General features: G+C 40.3%; 1 protein-coding gene and 1 long non-coding RNA gene across 2 annotated transcripts in view; one reads left to right on the forward strand and one right to left on the reverse strand.

Annotated features, from left to right (window-relative positions):
* Positions 1–22,922, forward strand: part of M1ap (meiosis 1 associated protein) — a 61,756-nt gene that overhangs the window by 7,195 nt on the left and 31,639 nt on the right. The window contains exon 3 of the mRNA XM_027429438.2: positions 7,046–7,214. Coding sequence (XP_027285239.1) covers positions 7,046–7,214 — 169 coding nt within the window. The remainder of the gene's footprint in view (positions 1–7,045; positions 7,215–22,922) is intronic.
* LOC103161901 lies at positions 11,078–18,668 on the reverse strand. The gene is made up of 4 exons (XR_003487681.2): positions 18,590–18,668; positions 17,671–17,728; positions 12,372–13,099; positions 11,078–11,205 (listed from the first exon to the last, which is right to left on the reverse strand). It is a non-coding gene; the product is annotated as an uncharacterized LOC103161901 (long non-coding RNA).

Here is a 22,922-nt window from a genome sequence, read left to right on the forward strand (position 1 = left end):
TTCCAAAAAGCCCAACTTGTGTAATAAGAATGTGTAATAAACCGAGCTTGGGAAATTCAATCATCCAGTACACAATGAAATTCTGTTCCATGCGGAGGACTGGAACAAAAAAAAAAAAAAAAAAAAAAAAAAAAAAAAAAAAGGAAATGCTGACACCTACTGGCCACTCAGCAAAACTCAACCCGCACTCCACCATCCACCAGGACACTGCATTCCCACGGATAAAAAGTTATACAGATTTGAACTGGAGCCTTTAGCCTCAAATCCCCGTCGGTTTGCTACAGGAGACATCACAAGGAAAGGAGGAATTCAAGACCCAACCTCTCAAGGAAGAAATCCTGACCAATGTTATATAATACAGAATATAGATAACATATTACATAATATATATGGGGGCATTGAACATGTTGGGTTGCCTTCTAACCCCAGCTATATCACCAGTCCCACTTTGTCACTTACATTTTTAGGTCTTTGGATTTGTATAAATATCTCTCAACGGTCTTGCTTTGGTTTTTTTTATTTCCTGTGGCTTTCTTATACTCTATTGATCCTAATGACATTCTGAACATTCTGAACTTCATCTTTCTACCTGTTTTTCTCAGTTGCCCCAACAGTGATTGATCTCTGTCCTTTCTCAGTCGGTTTCCTAGCTTCTTCGGTACCTAACAGCTTAGTGCACACTGTACTGTTCTTGTTTCTTTGTATCCCAATAGTTATTGAAGTTAAATGAATGGCTGTGTTTTAAATATTGTAATATTTGCATAGTGTGGTGGCTTCTACAGTTCCTACAACACCACTCCAAGAATAAACTATGAGTGGCGTTGTGGGTAGTGCCCAACATCCTGGCACATGGACTAAGGGTTTAGTTACTGAATTATATCTCTCACAATTAACTGTGAAGATATGACACCTCGGACCTACTAGTCCTACTAGGACATTGCAAATACTTCAACTGAAAAAAGGACAGCTGAATTTTTAAAATTCCAACCAATGAAATAACCAACCCTAGGTACACAAGTGACAATGGAGAAATCCAAGAAACATGAAGAAATCAAGGCAGTGTGACCCCTCTGAAAAATGCCATTTCCCCAGTGATGAGTTCAAAGAAAGTGAATTAGATGAAATCCCATTCAAGAAATCTAAAAGAATAATTATAATAATGTGTAATAATTCAAAGAAGACACAAACAGACTCCTAAATGAAATCAAGGTGCATACAAATGAGCAATATACCACAGAGATAGTTCATGCCAATGCTTATTGTAGCATTATTTACAATAGCTAAGTTACAGAGTCAGTCTAGATGTCTCAACAGAAGAACAGATGAAATGTGGTGTATATACACAGTGGAATTTTGTTCAATCAGAAAGGAGAATGCATTACATCATTAACAGAAAAATGAATGTAACAAGAGATTATCAAATTAAGTGAATTAAGTCAGATTCAGAAGGACAAAAGTCACATTTGCTCGTTTGTGGATGCTAGATTTTTTTTTACAGATAGATAAAAATCCTATCATATATAACATAAGCTCATAAAGTAGAATGAAGTAGACTAACAGGAAGTGAATGAAGAGGACTAACAGGAAGTGAAAGGGGTAGAAGAACAAGGATTATATTCAACTTCTCCAAAACCATTCAAGAAAAAAAATGAATCCACTGTACTTACTCCAAAGATGAACAGATGAATCCACTGTACTTTCTGGGAACCTCAGCACCCTCTATCAGAAATGGACAGATCCAGCAGGAAGAACAATCTTTGAACTCTTCAGTCAAATCAAAAGGATATAATTAGCATCTATAGAATAAATCATCTAAAAATAGACAAATGGAACACACACAAAGGTTGACCATACCGTGGGCCATAAAGGATTCCCTAGCAATTTCACACAAAAATCATGCAGTGTCTGCTCTCAGACCACGGTTAAATTCAACCAGAAACCAGTTCTAAAGATAACTGAAAAGGCCAAGTATGGTAATGCACACTTTTAATCCAAACACTAGGGAGGCAAGAGGCAAGTTAAACTCTGTGAATTCAAGGTCTATGTAGAGAGGCTCTGTCTCAAAAAACAAACAAAACAAAACAAAGATAGCTGAAAAGGTCAAATAACACACACACAAAAAAAAAACAAAAAAAAACAAAAACATGAAGCAAAGGGGGGAAATCTCAAAAGGTTCAAAAATATTTTTGAACTAAGAAAAAATAAATACGCAACTTCTTGAAAATTGTGGGGTACAGTAAAAAAAAAAAAACAGTGCTTAGAAATAGCACTGAAACCATACACTAGAAAAAATTCTATTTGATACTCTAAGCTTCCACTTTAGGGAACTAAAAATAGATGAGAACATAAGAACCAAGTAAGCAGAAGAAAAAGAATGAGGATAGAGCAGAAATTGATAAAGTTGAAATTAGAAAAGTAAAAACTGGCTTTTTGAAGTGATCAATGAAGCTGATAAACTCTAGCCAGATTATTAAAAAGAGAAAGAAGATATAAAATACTAACCTCAAAAATGAAAAAGAAGACATTGCTACATATCCTATCACCTTAAAAGCATAATAAGGAGCACTCTGAATAACATCATACCTACAGACTGGGAAAGAAAAAATAAAGCATTATTTTCTTCAAAAGACATGCAAAAGAATTAGCAACAATGACAACAAAACACACCTGAAACCAGTAATCAACTAAGAAGGCTGAGAGCTGCAAAGTTAATAATGCTACACAAAAGTCTATATACCACAATGAACAAGTGATGTTTGAAATAAAAATAAACCCACTAGACTATTTGGCTTGGTTATACATAACAATAATCACAACACTCATAAGTATTACATACACTGTAATAAAGACAGACTCTTTGAGAGATGGTGCTGGGGAATTTGAATACACACATGCAGAAGACTAAAGCAAAATCCTTTTCTCTCACCCTCTACACAAATCAACTCAAAATGCATCACAGACCTTTATGTACAACTTAAACATTAAAACTATAAGAGAAAAATTAAGGGGAAACACTTCAAGATTGAAGCATACACAATGATTGTCTGAATAGGATTCCAATAGCTCAAGCAATAATACAAAGAATTGATAAATGGGTTGCATAACTTAAAAGCTTTGGCTCTACAAAAGACACAAGCAGGGTGGTGGTGGCACATCCATTTAATCCTAGCACTAAGGAGGCTTAGGCAGGTGAATCTCTGTGAGCTCGAGACCAGCCTGGTTTAGAGTGAATTCCAGGACAACCAAGACTACACAATGAAACCCTGCCTTGAAAAGAAAGAAAAGAGAGAGAGAATTAGCAGAGTGAAGACAAAATCAGACAGTGAGTGAATATCTAAAATATATAAAGAACTTAAGCTGGAGAGATGGCTTAGTGGTTAAGAGACCTGGCTGCTCTTCCAGGGGACTGGAGGTTGATTCCCAGCACCCACATGGTGGCTCATAACTCTAGTTCTAGGTGATATGACACCCTTTTCAAGCCCCTGAGGGCACCAAGCACAAAAGTGGTGCATAGACATGCATGCAGGCAAAATACCCATACACATAAAATAAAATAATACATAGAAATTTTAAGCATGATCCTTTTTAAACATTAAATTTTTAAATGCAAGTAATCCAAGCAATAAGCAAATGAGCTAAAGATACTTTTCAAATGAAGGAGTGAGCCTAAAGACCTTAAGAGATGGCTCACCCCAAAAAATCATACAAGTAGCAAGTGGGCATATGAAAAGATGATCCACATGGCGTGTCTTCACAAATATACAAAGTAAAACAGAAGGAGTTCTAATTGGTATTAGCAATAGTAAAAGGTACTATAATTTCTGCTGGGTCTATTCCTGCTAATTGACCAAAGTCTCAATTTTCCTTTTAGAATAAACTCAGAGATCTTTTCCACATAAGTTTTTAATTTTTTTACTTGGTTTATGTGGTAAAAAAAGACCCATTCTATGATAGTATCTTCCCTCTGCATTAAAATTCCTATAGGGGAGTGCTTAGAGGGTAATCTGACTAGAATGCAGTTAAGCTTCAGATTCACATGATCCACATGTACAATCTGTAATTTCTCTTCCACCAGAGCTAATTCTCTCTCAATTTCAACTGTTAATTTCCTGGGATTCAGGCGGAAGTCCTACCTGTAGCTCAGGCCTGGGCCTAGGCCAGTGGCCCCAAAGAGGCTTTTCCATTAATTTGTACCTTAACGTTGGGTGCCAATATGTAACACAAGTTCTAACAGGTCTTAATAATAAAATCCTGGAGTCAGATATAGGGGGAAATGCTTCTTCAGAGAGAAGAAGGAGCAAGCCAAAGCCACCTTTACCTTACTAGCTTCCCAATGGAAAAGAGCAAGTTCCTGTTTCCTCCCTCCTGTATTCCTTTCTCCTCCCAGCCACCTCACTTCCTCTCTGTCTGTACAGACCTCCAGACCTCTATGGTTAGCAAGTGGCAAGCTCCACCCTCTGATCTTCAGACATGCTTTGTTTGTACAAACAAGGTATCACCACAACTACCCTCCTATCAAAGGAGGCACAATCCAGAACACGAATGACACCAAATGCTGGCACGAATGTGGAACAACTGAAACCTTCATCTAGTACTAGAAAGAAGGCTATTTGATGTTTTTGCAAAGGTTAACATTGTCAACTTGACAGGATCTAGAACCACTTAAGGGACAAACCTCTAGTCCCTCTAGTCATGTCTGTGAGAGTTTCCAGACTGGATTAAGTGAGCGGAGAACTTACCCTAATGTGAGTGGCACAATTCCCTAAATCAAGGTCCTGGAGTAGATAAAAAGGAAAGAGCAAGCTGAGCATCAGCCTTCCTGTCTCTGCTTCCTGGCTGCATATGCAGTGTGGCTAGTCATCCCATTCTCCTGCCTCCATGCCTTCTCCTCCGAGATAGGTTGTGTCCCTTTGAACTATGAGCCAAATTAAATTCTTCCTCTCCAAAGTTGCTCCTTGTCAGGTATTTGGTCTCAGCAATGAGAAAAGTGACTAACATGGTTTCTTACAAAATGAAACCAAATTTTACCATATGATCCAACACTTAGGGCTTTTGTATCTACCTAAGGGAGTTAAAGACTGTGCCTACACACCAAGATGGTTATAATTAAGCTTCGTTTATACTTTCCAATCTTGGGAGCAACACGGTGTCTGGTTTTTTTAAGGATTTTGATTTTCTTATTTCGGAGACTTTCATATATGCATACAGTATGTTTTGATGAAATCCACCCCCATGTCCTCCCCTCCAGCACCCTCCCAATTCCCATGCCCACTTTTGCCTCCCAACTTCATGTGCTCTTTTTTAAACCCAAAGTTCATCTAGTGTTGCCTGTATATGAAAGGATGTAGGGCCATCTACTGGGGCATAGGCAGCTTCTTGGGAGCCATGGCTCGAAAGAAAACTGACTCTCCCTCTCCCAGCAGCCATCAATTTAGCTAGAGGTGGGACTTCGTGAGCCACTTCCCTAGCCATGCTGGAATTGTGGTGGCTTGTTCTTGTACAGATCTTGTGCATGCAGTCACAGTCACTGAAACACAATGTCTCTCAGTAGATTAAGGGATAATACCTTGTGATCCATCCCAACAATGGAATACTATTCAGCACCTAAACTAAATGAGCTATCGAGTTCCAAAAAGGCATGGGAAAAACCTTAAATATACATTACTAAATGAAAGAAGGCATTATGAAAAGACTTCATTACTTGTGACTCTAAATACACAGGACCCTTGAAAAGGCAAAATTATGCAGACAGTAAAAAAGGTGACTGATAAACTAAGAAGAGAGTATGAGCCTGGCAAAGACAATGCCCTGGGTTCAATCCCCAGTACTGAAATTTAAAAAGAAAATGTAGTGAGAGGGGTGGGAAAATAAACAAAGAGGATTTTTTAAGACAGTGAAAATACTGTATGACAGTATGCTGATGGTGGTGTAATATATATATATATATATATATATATATATATATATATATTATATATATATCATAATACATAATATTTATATATATATATGCAATCCCATAGGATTACTACACTAAGAGCATGTCCAAATGTAAACTATGGATTTCCGGTTATTATGACTTTAATTTACACGAGTCACTTGCAATAAATGTACTGATCTGATAAAGGAAAATAATAAGGGCAAAGCTATGCATTGTGTGAAGTCAATGGGTAAACATCATTGTATCCTTCTTCTCAATGGTACTATACCTAAAACCATTCTACAATAGTAAAGCATTCAGAAATAATACTAGAATTGTACTTTCATCTACACCCCTCTTTGCTAATTAAAAACATTTACATACAAAATAATTGCATATACAATTGTCTTGCAGAGTCTCAAAATCCAAGCAAAACTGATCATTGAAAACATTCATTTCGAATGACATAGAAGATCCTAATTACACAAATGCCTTAATATTTCTTCAGGTCCAGCATACTGGTCAAGGGTTAAGTACATTTAGAGTCAAAAGAAACCATTTCTCTGGAACCGTGCTGAGAATGTGGTACATGGGAGCACCGCTGGGAAAGGAGCAATGAATGGGCTCTCTAAGATGTAGTGCACATGGGGTGAAACCTCAGAACCCCATTCATGTAGTGCACATGGGGTGAGTGACACCTCAGTACCCTAGTCTTCTGTTTTTCTTTGGAAGCAAAATGTTTTGAGCAGAGGAAATGCTACCAATGTTTAAATTTTTTTACCAAGAATGAATAAGTAAAAGACCAGACCACATGTATGACTTCTCCCTGGGCACTGTCTAGGCACCATCTAAGAACTATCTGGGATTAGTGAAAAGGATTTGTGAAGATTATCTATCCCATCAGAATCTGTCACATGAAACTTGATTTGTATCACTTCTTAACCTGCTGACTAAGATCAACTGAATTTTTATTTCTAAGTTATATTTAAATCTCTCTCTTTGTACTAAGCACAACTGCTACTACCATAGACTTAAAAATTTATCTTTCAAAACAGATTGTATGTTCCTCACTCTGGATATCAAGAAAAGCAGGCACATTTATTATTTTCATGGATTTCACTTTAGATTACTGTCCTGACTTCTCAGCCTGGAAAAGAAGTGATCAAGCAACTGGAGAAAGGATTGAAAGATATAAACCTACTTAGTGTCAGAAGGCTGCAGGTGGTTGAGGTCACAAAAGACATCCAAGAACGTGTAGACTCACCATCTCCCATTGAAGAACCCAGCAATGATGGTAAGAATTTTGCTTTTTGCTGTTTCCCATGCTAGTCTTGACCTGGCAATCTTCCTGCCTCAAAAATTTTTACATTGGGGCTGGAGAGATGGCTCAGTGCTTAAGATCACTTGTTGCTCTTATAGAGGATTCATGTTAGTTTCAAAAGCCAATGCCAGGCCTAGTCTCCACCCCCTCCCTCCATCCCCCTCCCTCTCTCCCCCCATCCCTCCCTCTGCCTGCTTCCTGTGTACCAGCATATAAAGTTCTAGGCTATGCTCCAGCACCGTGCCTGTCTGCTTTCCACCATGATGATAATGGACTAACCCTCTGAAGCTGTCAGCAAGTTCCCAATTAAATGTTTTCTTTTATAGAAGTTTCCTAGGTCATGGTGTCTCTTCACAGCATAGAACAGTAACTAAGATGGTTTCCTATCACTCACTATGGGCAGCTCACAACCACCTTTCAGTAAAGCTCCCGAGGGTCCAGGGCTTGCTTCCACAGGCATCCATATACATATGGCATCCATTCATGCAGACACATATACAAGCATAATTTTTCTCAAAAAAGAAAGAAATCTCAACAGGGATACGTAATATGGTACTTCTTGGAAGTACCTAAAGCTTCATTAGTGTACCTTAAAGAAGTTATAATTGGAACATGATGGTAGATAAAACACTCAATATCATTAGAGCTTAATTCTCCCCAAATTGACTTACTAATGTGATTCCAGTGAAAATCCTATCAGAGTTATTTTTGTTGATTTTGTTTTGGCTTGGTTTGGTTTTGTTGTTGTTGTTGTTGTTGTTTGTTGTTGTTATTTGAAACAGGGTCCAATTAAGTAGTTCTGGTTACCAAGGCTTCCCTGGAAAATAAGATTTTCCTATTTCAATCTCATAAATTCTGAGATTACAGTTGTGTGCCACCACACCCAGCTCTCTTTTGTTGTGGTTGCTGCTAATCTGATGAGCTAATCCTATGGAACGTGTGTGTGCACACACTCGTGTGCTTGCACGAGTCCAAGTTAAGGCACATGTTAAAGCTAAGGATGCGCTTGTCAGGTCTAAGGGTAATTCGTAAAGTTGTTAAATAAGACAGCACTGGGGCTTGTCATACTGCTCAACCACAGATCCTTTGCCTCACATGCACAGTGCTCTGGTTGCTACACCCAATATTGAAAAAAAAAATAGATCCCATCATACTGACACAGGAATAGATGATTTGTTCTGTCTGAAGCATATTATTGAGCCCAGAAGCAGAAAGTCATATGAAAACTTGATATGCACTGTGGTTGCCATGGAAAAACAATGAAAAAAGATTAATGTAGTTACTAAATCATTCTAGAACTATCAGCATTCCTTTCAGGAGAAGGGGAAACTGAATCTCTACAATCTGCATTTCATGCTAAATGAATTTAAAACCTAAATATGAAAGATAAAACTTTTAGAAGAAAATGTATAAGAAAAATTTTTATGAAGATAGATGAGGAGAAGGACTTGCCAAATGAGACACAAAGTCTGATAATGACGGAAGATTGAGTGTCACTATATTAAAAATCAGAATTTTTGTTTGTCAGAAGATGCCATGAAAAAAGTAGTCAGAAAAAAACACAACTACATCTCTAACCCATATAACCAGTAAAAAATCTCTGTCTGTGATACAGAATTTGAGACATCATCACAAAGCAGAACATCACGGTGAATGAACCACAGCTATGTAGAACAATGTGAATGAATCTTTGGTACTGAGGAGAGGGGAAGCGTGCAGCTAAAGGCATACAGAGGATGCTGCTTCTTTACAAAGCTCAGGGAAGTTGAAACAATAATGTATTGCTTAAAGTAGTAAACTGCTTTTTAACAGGAAGAGAATGATAAGGAAATTCAGTGTGGCAAGCCTTCCGCTGAAGATCAGAGAACAGCACACAGATGTATCAGTGCTATTAATGCTATTCTACATCTCAAGTTAAACAAAAAGAATCCATGACTGTCCAATTATGGTTGAGCTTTTGGAGCCTACAAGAACACACATAGTATGGCTTCATTTGCATATAATAAACTTTTTATAATAGCCTTCTAAAGAGTGGGTAAGCAATAAATATGCCAAAACTAAAAAGGCCACGGTGATCAATATCCTTTGGCATCTAGACAGCATCTGTCCAGGTTGACAACCGTCGGCACTGATTGGGTATGTAAGTCTTGAACCAGTTACAAATCAACTTAACGAGACTGCCAACGAGCCTACATTTCTCAGCCATGTACACAAGGATATCAGGTTCCTTTGCTAAGTGCTCACAAACCATCTGTTTAAAATTTCCTCCTAGAGTTTACCAGGGATCAATGTCAAGCTCCCTTGGAAAGGTATTCTAGCCATATGTGTTCTCAGGAAACACCAAACATTAACAATCCAAACAAAGAAGATAAAGATTCATTGCTTCTTAGAAGATCACAGAAAGACCTAGGTAGGGACAGGGTGTCCCCTCTGTACCTGAAGCAGTTGTCAGTGTCCTATTCTCCAGTGTCCTAGAGAATAGACCAGGGTGAGCAGCTGCTTGCCGAGTTTGTCTTTGGTAACTGCATTAAAGTCATTTTCTTGTGGCATTAAGACTAAATTAGAAGCTCTGTTGTGTTTGCAACCTAAAGATTCTTAACACAGACAGACATTTGTTTCATTAACAGAAGCTATGGTCTCAGAAAAATAGCAATACCCCTTTTGTAATTAAAGTAATAGGAATTTAGCAGAATATCTGAAGTTATTTGAAAAATGAGATTTTAAAAGTTTGTCCCTGCCAGTTTGAGGAATAATCTACACACCAGAAGTTATCCACTCAACACTTACCACTCAATGAGTTTTCATAGTAGTATACACCTACAAATCATCACCTCAGACAAGATATAAAACACTTCCGTCATGATCAAAACATCAGTCCCACTGATTATATTTAAGATAAGTAGAATCATACAATGTATACTTTTGTGTCCAGCCTTGTTCATTCAGATACTGAGATCTGTCCATGTTGTTTATATCAGTTACTTTCTTTTTATTGTTGAGTTTTTAATATTTTATGTAAATGTGATATTTTGCTTAACTATTTGCCTGTCAGTGGACACTTTGGTTTCCAATTTTTAACTATGAATAAAGCTGGTAAGTATCTATGCACAGATCTTTCTGTGTATCTGTGTTTTCATTTCTCCTGCATTCTTACCATTCATCATTTCTCACACATGTACTTCCAAACATCTGTGTGTTTATATTTAAAGTGTATTTGAGCCAGGCATGGTGGTGAATGCTTTAATCCAGCACTCAGAGGCAGAAGCAGGTGTATCTCTGAGTTTGAGTCCAGCCTGGTCTACAGAGTAAGCTCCAGGACAGTCAGGGCTACACAGAGAGACTCTGTTTCAAAAAAACAAACAAACAAGAATAGATATATAATGTAAATAATAAAATAAAATAATCAAGATAAATAATTTGTTGTACAAAACATATCTTTATATTCATTCTGATAACCTCTAAGTTTTATTTGTAATGTATGCTCCATTAATAATTACCTTAAGCATATGTTTGGTTTTAGGTCTACTGTTTTATTTTTTGTTTAACTCTGTTTTTGTTGGTCTTTTCTCCTCCTGCTTTCCTGCCCTTGAGGGGTCTACCTTTAAGTTTTTTTTTTAATTTGGTGCTAGAGAGATGGCTCAGCAGTTAAGAGCTCTTGCTGCTCTTCCAAAGGACCCAGGTTCAGTTCCCTGAGACCACATCACACAGCTTACAACCACCTGTAACTCCAGCTCCAGAGGTTGTAACATCTTCTTCTGGCCTCCAAAGGCACCTGAATATGTGTAGTACACACAAAGACACATACACATAAATATTTTTTTTAATTTAGCTGTGTGTGGTGGTGCATGCCTTTAATCCCAGCACTCAACAGGCAGACGGAGGCACATTTCTGTGAGTTCAAAGCCAACCTGGTTTTACATAGTGGATTCTGGGCCATCCGGGGTTATATAATGAGATCCTGTCCCTGCAAAACAAAAAACAAAAAACAAACAAAAAAAAAAAACGAAACAGAAAAGGCATTTTATTTTTATTTTATATATAGTAATTTTAGACATTCATCTTCGAATTCACATTCAAATTCACAAAAATAATTCACATTTTTTGTGGCTTCTCTGGGGAGTTACATTATATTTTTGTCGTTTTGCTCTCTATTTAGAGTTAACATAGAACCAAAGGGCTTTAAATCTATTTCAAAATTTTATAGCCTACTTAAAATTAATATAGCATTATTGCATATAAAATACAGAAACTTCACTATTATGGAGGTGCATTTATCCCATTTCCCATATAGTCTATCTTTAACTTGTTTGTTGTTTGTTTGCTATTTCTTTGAAACAGGGTCTAATAGAGCCAGACTGGTCTTAAACTCAATATATACAGCTGAGAATGACTTTGAACTCCTGACTGCTTGACCTGTACCTCTCAAATTCTGAGTCCTAGGGTTACATATACACTATTGTTTATGATGTAGTGATCATATGTGTTCAGTGCTCAAAGAGGCCATAAAAGGGTATCAGATCCCCTGAGACTAGATTGACAGATGGTTGTAAGCTGCCATGTGCATGCTGGGAATTCTCTTAACTGCCAAGCTGTCTCTCCCTGCCTCTAGTCTTAAATCCTGGATCCTCCAGCTTTACCCATATATTTTTGCCACTGCTAAAGCTCCTCATTCATTCCTATATAGATATCCAAGTTTCCCTTGGATACCATGTCTTTCCCCTTGAAGGACTTTGGTATTTTTGTAGCATGGGTCTGGTAGTGACAATTCTCCTCTTTGGCATTTATCTGAAAATGTCTATTCCACCTTCATTCTTGAAGCGTATTTGTCTCATTCATAGAATTATAGATTGTCTAGGTTGTTTCAGTAATTTAGAGATATTTCACTGTCTTCTGGCCTTGCCTGGTTTCTATCTAAAAATGACAGCCCTTAAATCATTTCCAGCTATCTGGAAAGGATCATTTTTCTGGCTGCTTTCATGAAACTTGTCTTTATGTTTGTTTTCAGAAGCTTGGTAATGACATAACTAAGCATAGATTTCTTCTCATTTATCCTGTCTGGAGTTCACTAAGCCTCATGATTCTGTTTGTTTTTCAAGATCTGAACATGTATTTGTTACTTTAAAGACTTACCTTTGACTGGGACTCAGAAATAGAAGCTCTCAGTGAAGATAGCCTACATCTCTTGGCAATCTGTTCTTGGCATTTTTCTTTGGCTTCCTTCCTTCTCTTGGCCAGAAGTTTAGGATATTTTGCAACCTCCTTGTTTTTCTTAATGGGTTGTTTCTTCAGAGCAGTATTTTGGCATTGCAGGACAAGTGGAACGACAAGACTCTGAACTCCGGTGCTTTGGTTCCGGGCTTACCTTCTGTGTTTAAGGACTTTCCGACAACTTACCTAAAGAAGACAGGCATCATCTTCTTTAGACAGATGGAACAGCTTTGGGATTCTGCTGGCCCATTTGGGCCCCAACTGCTGAAGTATCTGTCAGTCTAGGAATATCCTTCTCCCCAAACTGAGAACTCAGATTGACATCCACAACGCCAAACAAACTTGTGCTTCCTCTCTCCAGCTCTCCTTGGTCAATAACGAGAATCAGGTGCACTCTGACATGAGCCAAGATACCTTGCTTCATGGGAAAGCCTTGGGTGCCGTTCCCACCACTGATTCAGACCACATAATCAACCCTTCCACTCTTCACCAGAGCATCAGCAGCTACTCCTGTGGCCTCATGTTTCTCATAGAAAGTACAGTTTGGCATTCATCACCCACTTTGATGTGTTTTTCAGTGTATTTCTGATAGCTGGTGACTGGGAAGGACATATACAGCTTCATCTTCATACAGCTGACCACTTAGGAGGCTCCAGGAAAAAAAAAAAAAGAGCTTGAGTCTATATGCTTTATTTTTCTTTTTAAGACAGGGTCTCACTGTGTAGCCTTGGCTGGCCTAGAACTCAATTTTGTTGACCAGACTGGCCCAAACTCACAGAGACACTCCTGCCTCTGCCCCCCACAAGTGCTGAAGTGAAAAAGGTATATGCCACCAAAACATATATACTTAAATTTGTAACCTAAGTTGAAAAGTTTTCTGCCATTATTTCTCTAAATATTTTTGTGCTATATCCTTTCCTCTTCCTCTAGGACTCCAATTATTCATATGTTAAAGTGATGTGTGCCTCTTCATCTGATTTTATAGCGCTGGGAACAGAACCAAGGCTTTGTGCATACTAAGCAAGCTGTCTAACAGCTGAGTCATATCCCTGGCCCTGTTTGTTTCTCTTGTTCATTTTTCTCTCTTTGAGTCTTGGAATCACCTGTCTTTTTTTTTTTTTAAGATTTATTTATTATGTACACAGCCTTTTGCGTGCATGTATTCCTGAACACCAGAAGAGGGCACCAAATCTCATTATAGAGGGTTGTGAGCCACCATGTGGTTGCTGGGAATTGAACTCAGGACCTCTGGAAGAGCAGCCAGTGCTCTTAACCCCTGAGCTATCTCTCCAGCCCCTGAATCATCTGTCTTTAAGTCACTCTATAATCTTCATCCCGCTTTTAAGCCCATGTGAATATTTTTGTTTAGATGTTATATTTTTAAGTTCTAAAATTTCCATCTGATTATCGTTTATATTTTCTGTTTCTCTACTGGCATTTCTTATATTTCTATTCATTGTGAACATACTTTCCGTTCCTCATTGAGAATGATTTTAATTATGCTGGTATGAAGTCCTTATCTGGTAGATGCAACATCTTTGTCATGTTACGGTTTGCATCTGTGATCTGTGTTTTCCGTTGAGACTGAGTCATGGTTTTCTTTTTCTATGTGCCAAAAACATTTTGATATTATTTTGTGGATGCTATGATATAGAGATCTTAATTCTATTGTGTTGCTTTGGAGTGACTTTTTTTTTGTCAGACGATTAATTTTGTTAGCCTCAGACTGCCACCTGTTGGCCTACAGTGAACAAGTACTCATATTCTCAGTCCCATTCTTTTTGTGTCTGTTTTTGCTTGTTGTCGTTGTTATTTGAGACAGGGTCTCATTAGGTCACCCTGGCCGCTGTGGAATTCACTATGTAGACCAGGCTGGCCTTGAACCCACAGAGATCCACCTGCCTCTGCCTCCTGAGTGCTAGGATGAAAGATATGTGCCACCTTGCTTGGCCTCAGTCCCATGCTTTAAACCTAAACTCCAAGCTATGCTTAGTTTGCCCCATGTGTGTAATGTAAGGGCCAGCTAGGGTCTTGGACTGAGCTTAAGCATGTCATAAGTGCTCTATGGCTCTCTCTTTTAGTGGAAGTCTTTCTCATTTCTGGAGACCCTGGTTCACCTGTTTTCTTTCTCTGACAAAAATCACTGAAACACATACTTTTCTCTCAAAGCTTGGGCTGGGGAAATAGCTCAGTGGACAAAGTGTTTGCTATACAAGCATGAGGACCTGAGTTTGACCTCGGGTTAAATGGCCAGACACTGCAATACCTTCTATAATTCCAGAACTGATGAGGTGGAGCAGGAGGATCCCAGTAGCTTACTGGCTGGACAGTCTAGCCAAAACAGTGAGCTACAGGTTCAGTGAGACACTCTATCTCAAAAATAAGATGGAGAGCAATAGAGGAAGACACTAAAGTTGACCTTTGGCCTCCACACATGCAAACACGGGATCACACATTTGTGTACACATACATACACTCCCACACACAGAAACAAAATAATGTTTTTCATTAAAATCTAAGCCAGTGAGTTGTCTCAGCAAGTAAAGGTACTTACTGACAAGCCCAAAGAGAGGAGCTCAATATCCTAGTTTAGTCTCTAGGACCCATGCAGCTGAGGAGAGATGAAGGAGAGAACTGACTCTTGCCATCAGATTACCAATGCTCTCTCTCTCTCTCCCTCTCTCTCTCCCTCTCCCTCTCTCTTTCTCTCTCTCCCTCTCTCTCTCTCCCTCTCTCTCTTCCTCTCTCTCCCTCTCTCTCTTTCTGTCTCTCTCCCTCTTTCTCTTCCTCTCTCTCTCCCTCTCTCTCTTCCTCTCTCTCCCTCTCTCTCTTTCTGTCTCTCTCTCTTTCTCTTCCTTCTCTCCCTCTCTCTCTCTCTCCTCTCTCTCTCTCTCTCTCTCTCTCTCTCTCTCTCTCTCTCTCTCACTCACACACACACACACTCCCAAAAATAAATAAATGTGATTTTTAATTAATATTGTTGACAAGATAAAAAGGACAACTAAAAAACTAGGGGAAAGTGCTGGGATTTATAACACAAGGGAACCGGAATGTAACCACAATGCTAACAACTTTTAGAGGAGAATTTGTAAATATCTTTGAAATTTGTGTATGGGTTTCTTTTGTGTACAAGTTCCTCTTTTATGAACTCAGTACCCTTCCAGGGATGCAAATGTACAGACACACACAGAATCACAGTCATGCAGTCTAGGTGTAAATGTGTGCTTGTGCTTTGGGATTTCTTTGGTTTCAGAGAACTTTTTAACTTTTTCTTACTCAGTTTAGCTCACTATGCAAGCTCCATGGTCAGAGTTCAAACCCTGGATTTCACAGTGAAATCAGAGCACTGGCTCCCAACAATTGTCCTCTGACCTCCACACTCACACCCTGGTACATGTGCAGCACTATGTGCCTGCTCACATGGTCACTGTTAATGCTCATTAATGCCATTAATAACTATCTATTAGTAATAAATATCAATATCACAAGTAATGGTAACTAATAAATAAAATTTTAAATGTTTAAAGGAGGCAAAATTCTTTGCTGTGGTTGCTGTGGCTGTGCCATCAGATGGAATGTCTTCCTAGCCCTTTCTTCATTCACCCTGCCTGGTCCTGCTCTCTTACCACAGTGCCTATGAAAACACTACTTCCCAGTCAGATTTAAATTTTTGAGTGTCAGTTTACATTGAATACATTTAAGCTGTGGTCATATGCAAATAAATGTCTGCAGGGGTAATAAAAAACTTTTGTTTTTGAAGCAGGGTCTCTTTATGGGGCCCTGACTGCCCTGGTATTGGTGCCTACCCCATAGCCACATTCACAGCAACTCTGCCTCAGTTTCCCTAGTGCTGCAATTATAGGCATGTGCCACCATGGAGGATTTTGAAATATCTCCTAAGACTGGTGTTTACCAAGCCAAATAATATGTAATCTGACTGCTTTTCTGTATTGTTGAGATGGAGGAATATGCATGAGGAAGCCAGAATGCAGTGTCAGGTGTCGAGTGCAGGAGTGTCACCCACCCCCTTGGAGAAGGCTCTCTGGTGGGTCTAGAGCTCACCAATTAGACTAACTGGCTGTCCAGTGAGTCCCAGGTATTCCCCCTGCCTCTGTCTCCCCAGGGCTTGGGTTGCAAGTGTACACCACCATGCCCCAACATTTTCACACGGAATCTGGGGATTGAACTCATGTCCTCGTGCTCATGAGGCAAAAATTTTTACCAACTGAGTTATCACCCCAGCTCCAAATAATACTTTAGACTTTAGCATATCTCAATCACCACAAGCAACCTCTTTTACATAGGGACTTTGTTTTTTTTAATGAAATGAAAACAGGACCACTGAGAATGATAGTTAAAATATTTTTTCTTCCAATTTGGATTGTATACTTCATTGAAATTTTTGGCATGCGACAGAAAAAAAAATAAACGGCCAGGCCTTTAGTGTCTAAAATGTCTGCATCTTTGTAGACTTCTGAGAGGCAACTTATTGATCTTTATGCCCAGAAGAAAGTCCACAATGCTTCCAGGTGTCCAGTGTCCCCATTTCCTACTCAATGGGCTCTCAGCCCAGGCACCACTACCACTTCCAGCATACAGTTATTAGTTACTTTCCTGTTGCTGTGGTAAAATGCCATGGCCAAGGCAACTTTTAGAAGAAAGTTTGTTTGGGTTTATGGTTACAGGGGGGCAGAGTTCAAAATGATGGGGACAGCATGGCAGCAGGCACAGCAGCAGGAAGGAGAGCCCACATCTTCAACCACAAACACGACGCGAAAAGGACAAAGTGGCAGTAGAGCCGGGCCTTAAGCTCTTCAAGCTCACTCCCAGTGACACACTTCCTCCAGCAATGCCACATTTCCTAAGCCTCCCCAAATATTCAGAAGTCCGAGACTATAGGGGACATCTCATTCAAACCACCATACAGATGTAAGAGTTGAAGTTACAGAGGCAACGTGACTGCCTGAGGTCACAGAGGAACTATTCAGCAGCCCGGCTATAATTCAGTCTTTCTGTTCATTGAAGCATTTACTAAACCCTGCTCTATGCCAAGCTCTAGGGTAGTCCTGATGACTCGGGAATGGACAAGGTACCAGGTGTGGTGCACAATACACACGCACACGCACACGCACACGCACACACACTGGTTTGTCCTCTATACCACATTTGTAGTATCCAGAGAAGGAACAGTCACAAAAGCCAATGCAAACTGCAAGCTTACCTGTCATGGAATAATCCTAAGACTTCTCTTCCTAAAGGACAGACTCCATTTGTGTTCCCTTAAAACATACAAACCAAAGAAGAGATTCGGGGGTTAGGGAGATGACTTATTGTGACTTGAGTTTGGCCTCCAAGACTCACATGATGGAAGGAGAGAAATGACTCCTGTGAGTTGTCTTTTGACCGCCACACATATGCACACACACATGCACCACACATGCATCAAATGAATATTTGTTAAAGAGAGATCTTCAGAGCCTAGAAATATGGCTCACTGGTTAAAAGTATCTCAAGCCCTGGCAGAAGATAGGAGTTCAATTCCCAGAACCCACATCAAGTGACACATACTGCACGTAATTCCAGATTCAGGGGCTCTAATGCCTTGGGCCCCCACAGGCACCCTCATTTACAGGCACATATCCCCCCATATAACAATAAATCTTGGCTGATATCTTAAGGCTCACAGAGACTCTCTGAGGATCTGGTAAAGTTAAGTAAGTGCCTGTCCTCTTCCCCTACCCAACCCAAATGTGCCTTCGTGTACAGGTGGAACTGTCTGCAATGTCAGAGGGTTCTCACCCATGACTCCCAAGGGTAGGCCACATCAGGGCTGTTGGTAGAACAAAGGCCTTTGTGGGAGTGAGTATGAGCTACAGGACTGTTTGGGAGTTCCATTTCCACTTAAGGCCACTTAGACATTTTATGTCAAGAAAAATAAGTCACCTAGTATACGTGTAGAGGACCCCACCAAAAATACACTCAGAGAGCTGGAGAGAAGGCTCAGCAGTTAAGGGTGCTCACTCTTCCAGAGGTCAGGGTTTGCTTCTCAGCACCCACAAGACTGCCCATGATAGTCTGTAAATCCAAGTCCACCTGCACACACATGGAACACAAACATACTTTCAGGTATATGTACATACCCAGAAAATAAAATATTTTTGAAAGATACACTTCCGTTATGTGATACTGCTTCAGGGTTGCGTCTGCTGTAGGCATTACTTGATTTTTCCAGCAGAGCTTAAAGAGTCCAGTGAAGGCTGTCATGGCTTGTGGCCACTAGGGGGCAGAATAAGCCCACAGACAGAATCTGAATGCAGCCTCCTGGGGCTACAAAGACTCAGAACACTAGGCTGTGGTTTCACTCGGGCCCCTCATTGGACATGTCATGCCCTACCTTTCTAGTAAGTGTGGAGCTGTTCTTCATCATCTAAGAACACTATTTCCTTCCCAACTCCCAGGCTTAGCACATTTAGTTATATTTATGGGTAATATGGCAATAGGTTCTGGTGTTCTTATGTATGATAAAGCAGAAGCCAAGGACAATGACGAAGAAAAAAAAAGTTTAAAGAAAAATAAAAGTACATTTTTGGGGTTTATTTTTGGTTTTTGTTTGGGAGTGTTTTGTTTTTGTCTTTTTTTTTTCCCCTTTGAGAGTGAATCCTTCTGTAGATCAGAGAAGAGGACAAGGAGGGCTGGGCATGTAGCTCAGTTACTAGCATGCTTATCTTACATTCACAAAGCTCTGGGTTTGGCCCTCAGCACCACATAAACTGGGTATGGTGGTGAAGTTCAAGATAACCCTTGGCTACATAATGGGTCTGAGACCAACCTGGGCCATACGAGATGCTGTTTCATCTCAGAATGACAGTCAGATGGGGAGGAGGGAGGAGGAAGAGGAGGAGAAGGAAGGAAGGTCAGACCTACTGCGTGCTATTCGTAAACATCTCACATGGTAGTGCTTCATGAAAACTAGGAAACAGGTCAGTGTCCTCACCCTACCCAAGAACACACAGCTAACAATATTCAAGGCACAATTCAAGTCCTAGTCTTTCCACTAAATCTCACTGACTTTCATAAACTCAGGAAGAGAAAGCCTTCAGAAGAAATAATGAGTGTGATTAGCACTGTAGAAACGAAGCCCACAAGCACCCAGTAGGTACTAATTAGGGTAGACAAAGGAATAATTTAAACATAGCCCCTGGACAAAGTTCTGAGTCAAACGCTGGAAGAGGCCATGGATTAACAGAGCAATAAAAGTCCCAAGGAAGGAAGGAAGTCATGTGACAAGGAGACTAACTTAGCTGAAGCGAAGAGTCACAGGAAAAGCAAAGGGAGCTAGGGGCCTTTGCTGAGCTTCAGCTCTGGCCGAGGCTCTGAGCTGGGGGATGGGGAGAAGCCTACATTTAAATGGGGGGGAGTCAAATGTGTTCCCAAGTGACATCACAAGTGTAAAAGGAACTGCATGCCCTGCCAACATCACCTACAAACCCAGGGTGGATCAGGACAGGGAAGCAGGCAGCATTTGAACTTGGTCTTGAAAATAGGTTGTCAACAGCCTGGGCCATCGCTGAAGAAGGGGAGGAATGATGGGTCATTCCGAGTGCTCCAAGATGAGTAGGTGACAGTAGAATAGAACCTGAGCCCCCTGAAAGAACAGGCCATGCTCTTAGCAGATGCACCATCTATACTTTGTCCCTGAAAGGATGCCACTCCTGAGACAGCAAAATGAACCCAACCCTGAAGCTCAGCACCGCTGTGGAGACAACTGAGAATTTCTTCAAAGGAAAAAGTTTTGCTGTTACTATTCCCAGAGTGTATAGGTTAAGACGTTAGAAATGGGGGTTTTGGAGCCTGGTGATGGTGGCGCACACCTTTTTAATCCAAGCACTTGGGGGGCAGAGGCAGGTCGATCTTGGAGTTCAAGGCCAGCCCGGTGTACAAATTGAGTTCCAGGACAGCCAGGACTATTACACAGAGAAACCCTGTCTCGGAAAAACCAAGGAAAGAAAGAAAGAAAGAAAGAAAGAAAGAAAGAAAGAAAGAAAGAAAGAAAGAAAGGGAGGAGGAAGGAAGGAAGGAAGGAAGGAAGGAGAAACGGGAGTTGGAGAGATGGAGAGATGGCTCAGCCATTACGTACACTGGCTGCTCTTCCAGAGGACTCAGGTTTGATTCCCATCACCCACAAGGTGCCTCACAATCATATGTAAATCTGGTTCCAGGGGATCCAATGCCCTTTTCTGGCCTCTGTGGACACTGCACATGTATGGCCCCCAGACACACATGCAGGCAAAACACCTATACACATAAGAATTAATTAGTTAGATTTTTAAAAAGTTAGAAATACAAACAATGAACACCACCAGGGGAAGATTGGCTCACCGACTCATTTGATGGCATGGCATTTTCCATCATAGAGGTGCCGTGTTCAAAGACCAGTTATTCCAAGTGGCTTTTGCCAGCACCCTCTCAGACATTTAGCTTCCCAAGCTCAAAACTAATGGAAAAGCTAGGATATTTTAGAGAAAGAATTGTAACGGCCATAATCTACAAACCGAGGTGACATTCACATCTTTGACACTGTAACACATGTAGGAGCTATACTTAGAGAAGGTTCCCACATTCTCTCGTTGCTTCATCTGTGTTCTATTTCTGGTGACTTTTCTCCCTGTCCAGTGTGCATATCCATCCTCTAAGTTACAAGACTGTCAATAAAGCTACTGCAAAGTCTTGCGATTTGCATGGCATCCTTGTGCATCACATCATGCTTGCCTTTTGTTTTGTTCTAGTCTTAGCATATTTGTATTTGCTGTTAAAGGCAACCCTCTCTCTCTCTCTCTCTCTCTCTCTCTCTCTCTCTCTCTCTCTCTCTCTCTCTCTCCCTTCCTCTCTCTCTTGAGATATGGTTTCACTGTGTTTCTCTGGCTGACCTGGAAGTCTCTATGTAAAACAGGATGGCTTTGAAATTAAAGAGATCCGCCTACCTCTGCCTCCTGCATGCTGGGTAAAACATGAGCCACCACACCCAGCTTCATTCCTTTCTTCTTAAAGGAACTGTTTTTCCATGGTCTTACCACCCCGTGTTAAATTCATAGTTTTAATTACTTTCGGAAACCCTTTTGTTGTTGTTTCTACGTTCTCAATATGGATAATGATGTCTTGTCTCCCTGTTTCCCACTGTAGGAGTTTCCAATCTTCTACCCTTTATACTCACTTATCTGAGCCTCTCTTTCAAAAAATATATTTATTTTTAATTTATGTGTATGAATATTTTACATATATGTGCATCACATGTGTGTCTGGGGAAAACAGAGGGTGACCAGCTGAATCCTCTGGAAACTGGAGTTACAGGCAGTTATTAGCCAAAGTGTAGTTGCTGGGGCTTGAACCCACATCTCCTAGAAAAGCAGCCAGTGCTCTTAACCACTGAGTCACCTCTCCAGCCCCTCAATTCTATTTCTTTAGCTCTGTACTTGCCCTTGTAGCTTTAATGGTTCTTTTGCCTTACTGAGGGAAAACTGCTCACTCATCCCCAAATATGTTGCTCAACTCAAAGTTCAAAGGCTCAGGAAAAAAAGAACAACAAAAACTATCAAATATTTGCCTATGCCAGCACCAGATCCACATTATTTTTTAAACGTTTCTTTGGGCCAGGCATCGGTGGCGCATGCCTTTAATCCCAGCACTAGGGAGGCAGAGGCAGGCGGATCTCTGTGAGTTGAGGCCAGCCTGGTCTACAGAGCAAGTGCCAGGATAGGCTCCAAAGCTACAGAGAAACCCTATCTTAAAAAAAAAATAAAAAAATAAAAAAAAATGTTTCTTTGGCTTATTATCATAGTACCATAAAACACAATGGAACTGACAGGAATTTGAGAAGCGATGCTCAGGAATAATGCTGCTTTTAAAAATCTCTCCCCCCCCCCCAGCGAATTGTTTGCTCCTGATGGAATGGATGAAACAGCTGGTAATGAATGAATCTGCATAACTACTTAGCAGAGTTGATTGTGCTGAGCAGAAAAAAAGAAAAAGAAAGTGTGCTTGCTCTCCCTGTCCTTGAATGAGATGTGAGGTCATCTAATGCCCTGTACCGCCTGTGTTGGAGCCAGCACGTTGAACTGAACCTTCTTTGTTCTTGTGGTGGAGAGTCTGCCACCTCTACCAACTTCTCCTCAGGAATGTCGTTCTAGAAATAAACCGTCCGGCATTCATGAGTCATACACAGAGGTTAATTCATTTGAGCCACCGGCTTTTCTTAGGCCCTTTGTATCTCAGTAAGGCCCTGGGGGTTTCTCCTCAGCTCTTCCCTCACGTCTTCTGTCCCTGCTTTCTCCACTACTTTTTATTTGACTTTCCTTGACAACGGTTATCTGCAGAACCAGACCCCAGCACCAAAGGTAGATCTGGCTGAATTTAGAATTACCTCAGGGAAGCCTGACAGCCCACTTACCCAGAGCCACTCCTCTTTATGCCAAACAC

Source organism: Cricetulus griseus, chromosome 8 (assembly GCF_003668045.3).
Source record: "Cricetulus griseus strain 17A/GY chromosome 8, alternate assembly CriGri-PICRH-1.0, whole genome shotgun sequence".
Classification (NCBI taxonomy): domain Eukaryota; kingdom Metazoa; phylum Chordata; class Mammalia; order Rodentia; family Cricetidae; genus Cricetulus; species Cricetulus griseus.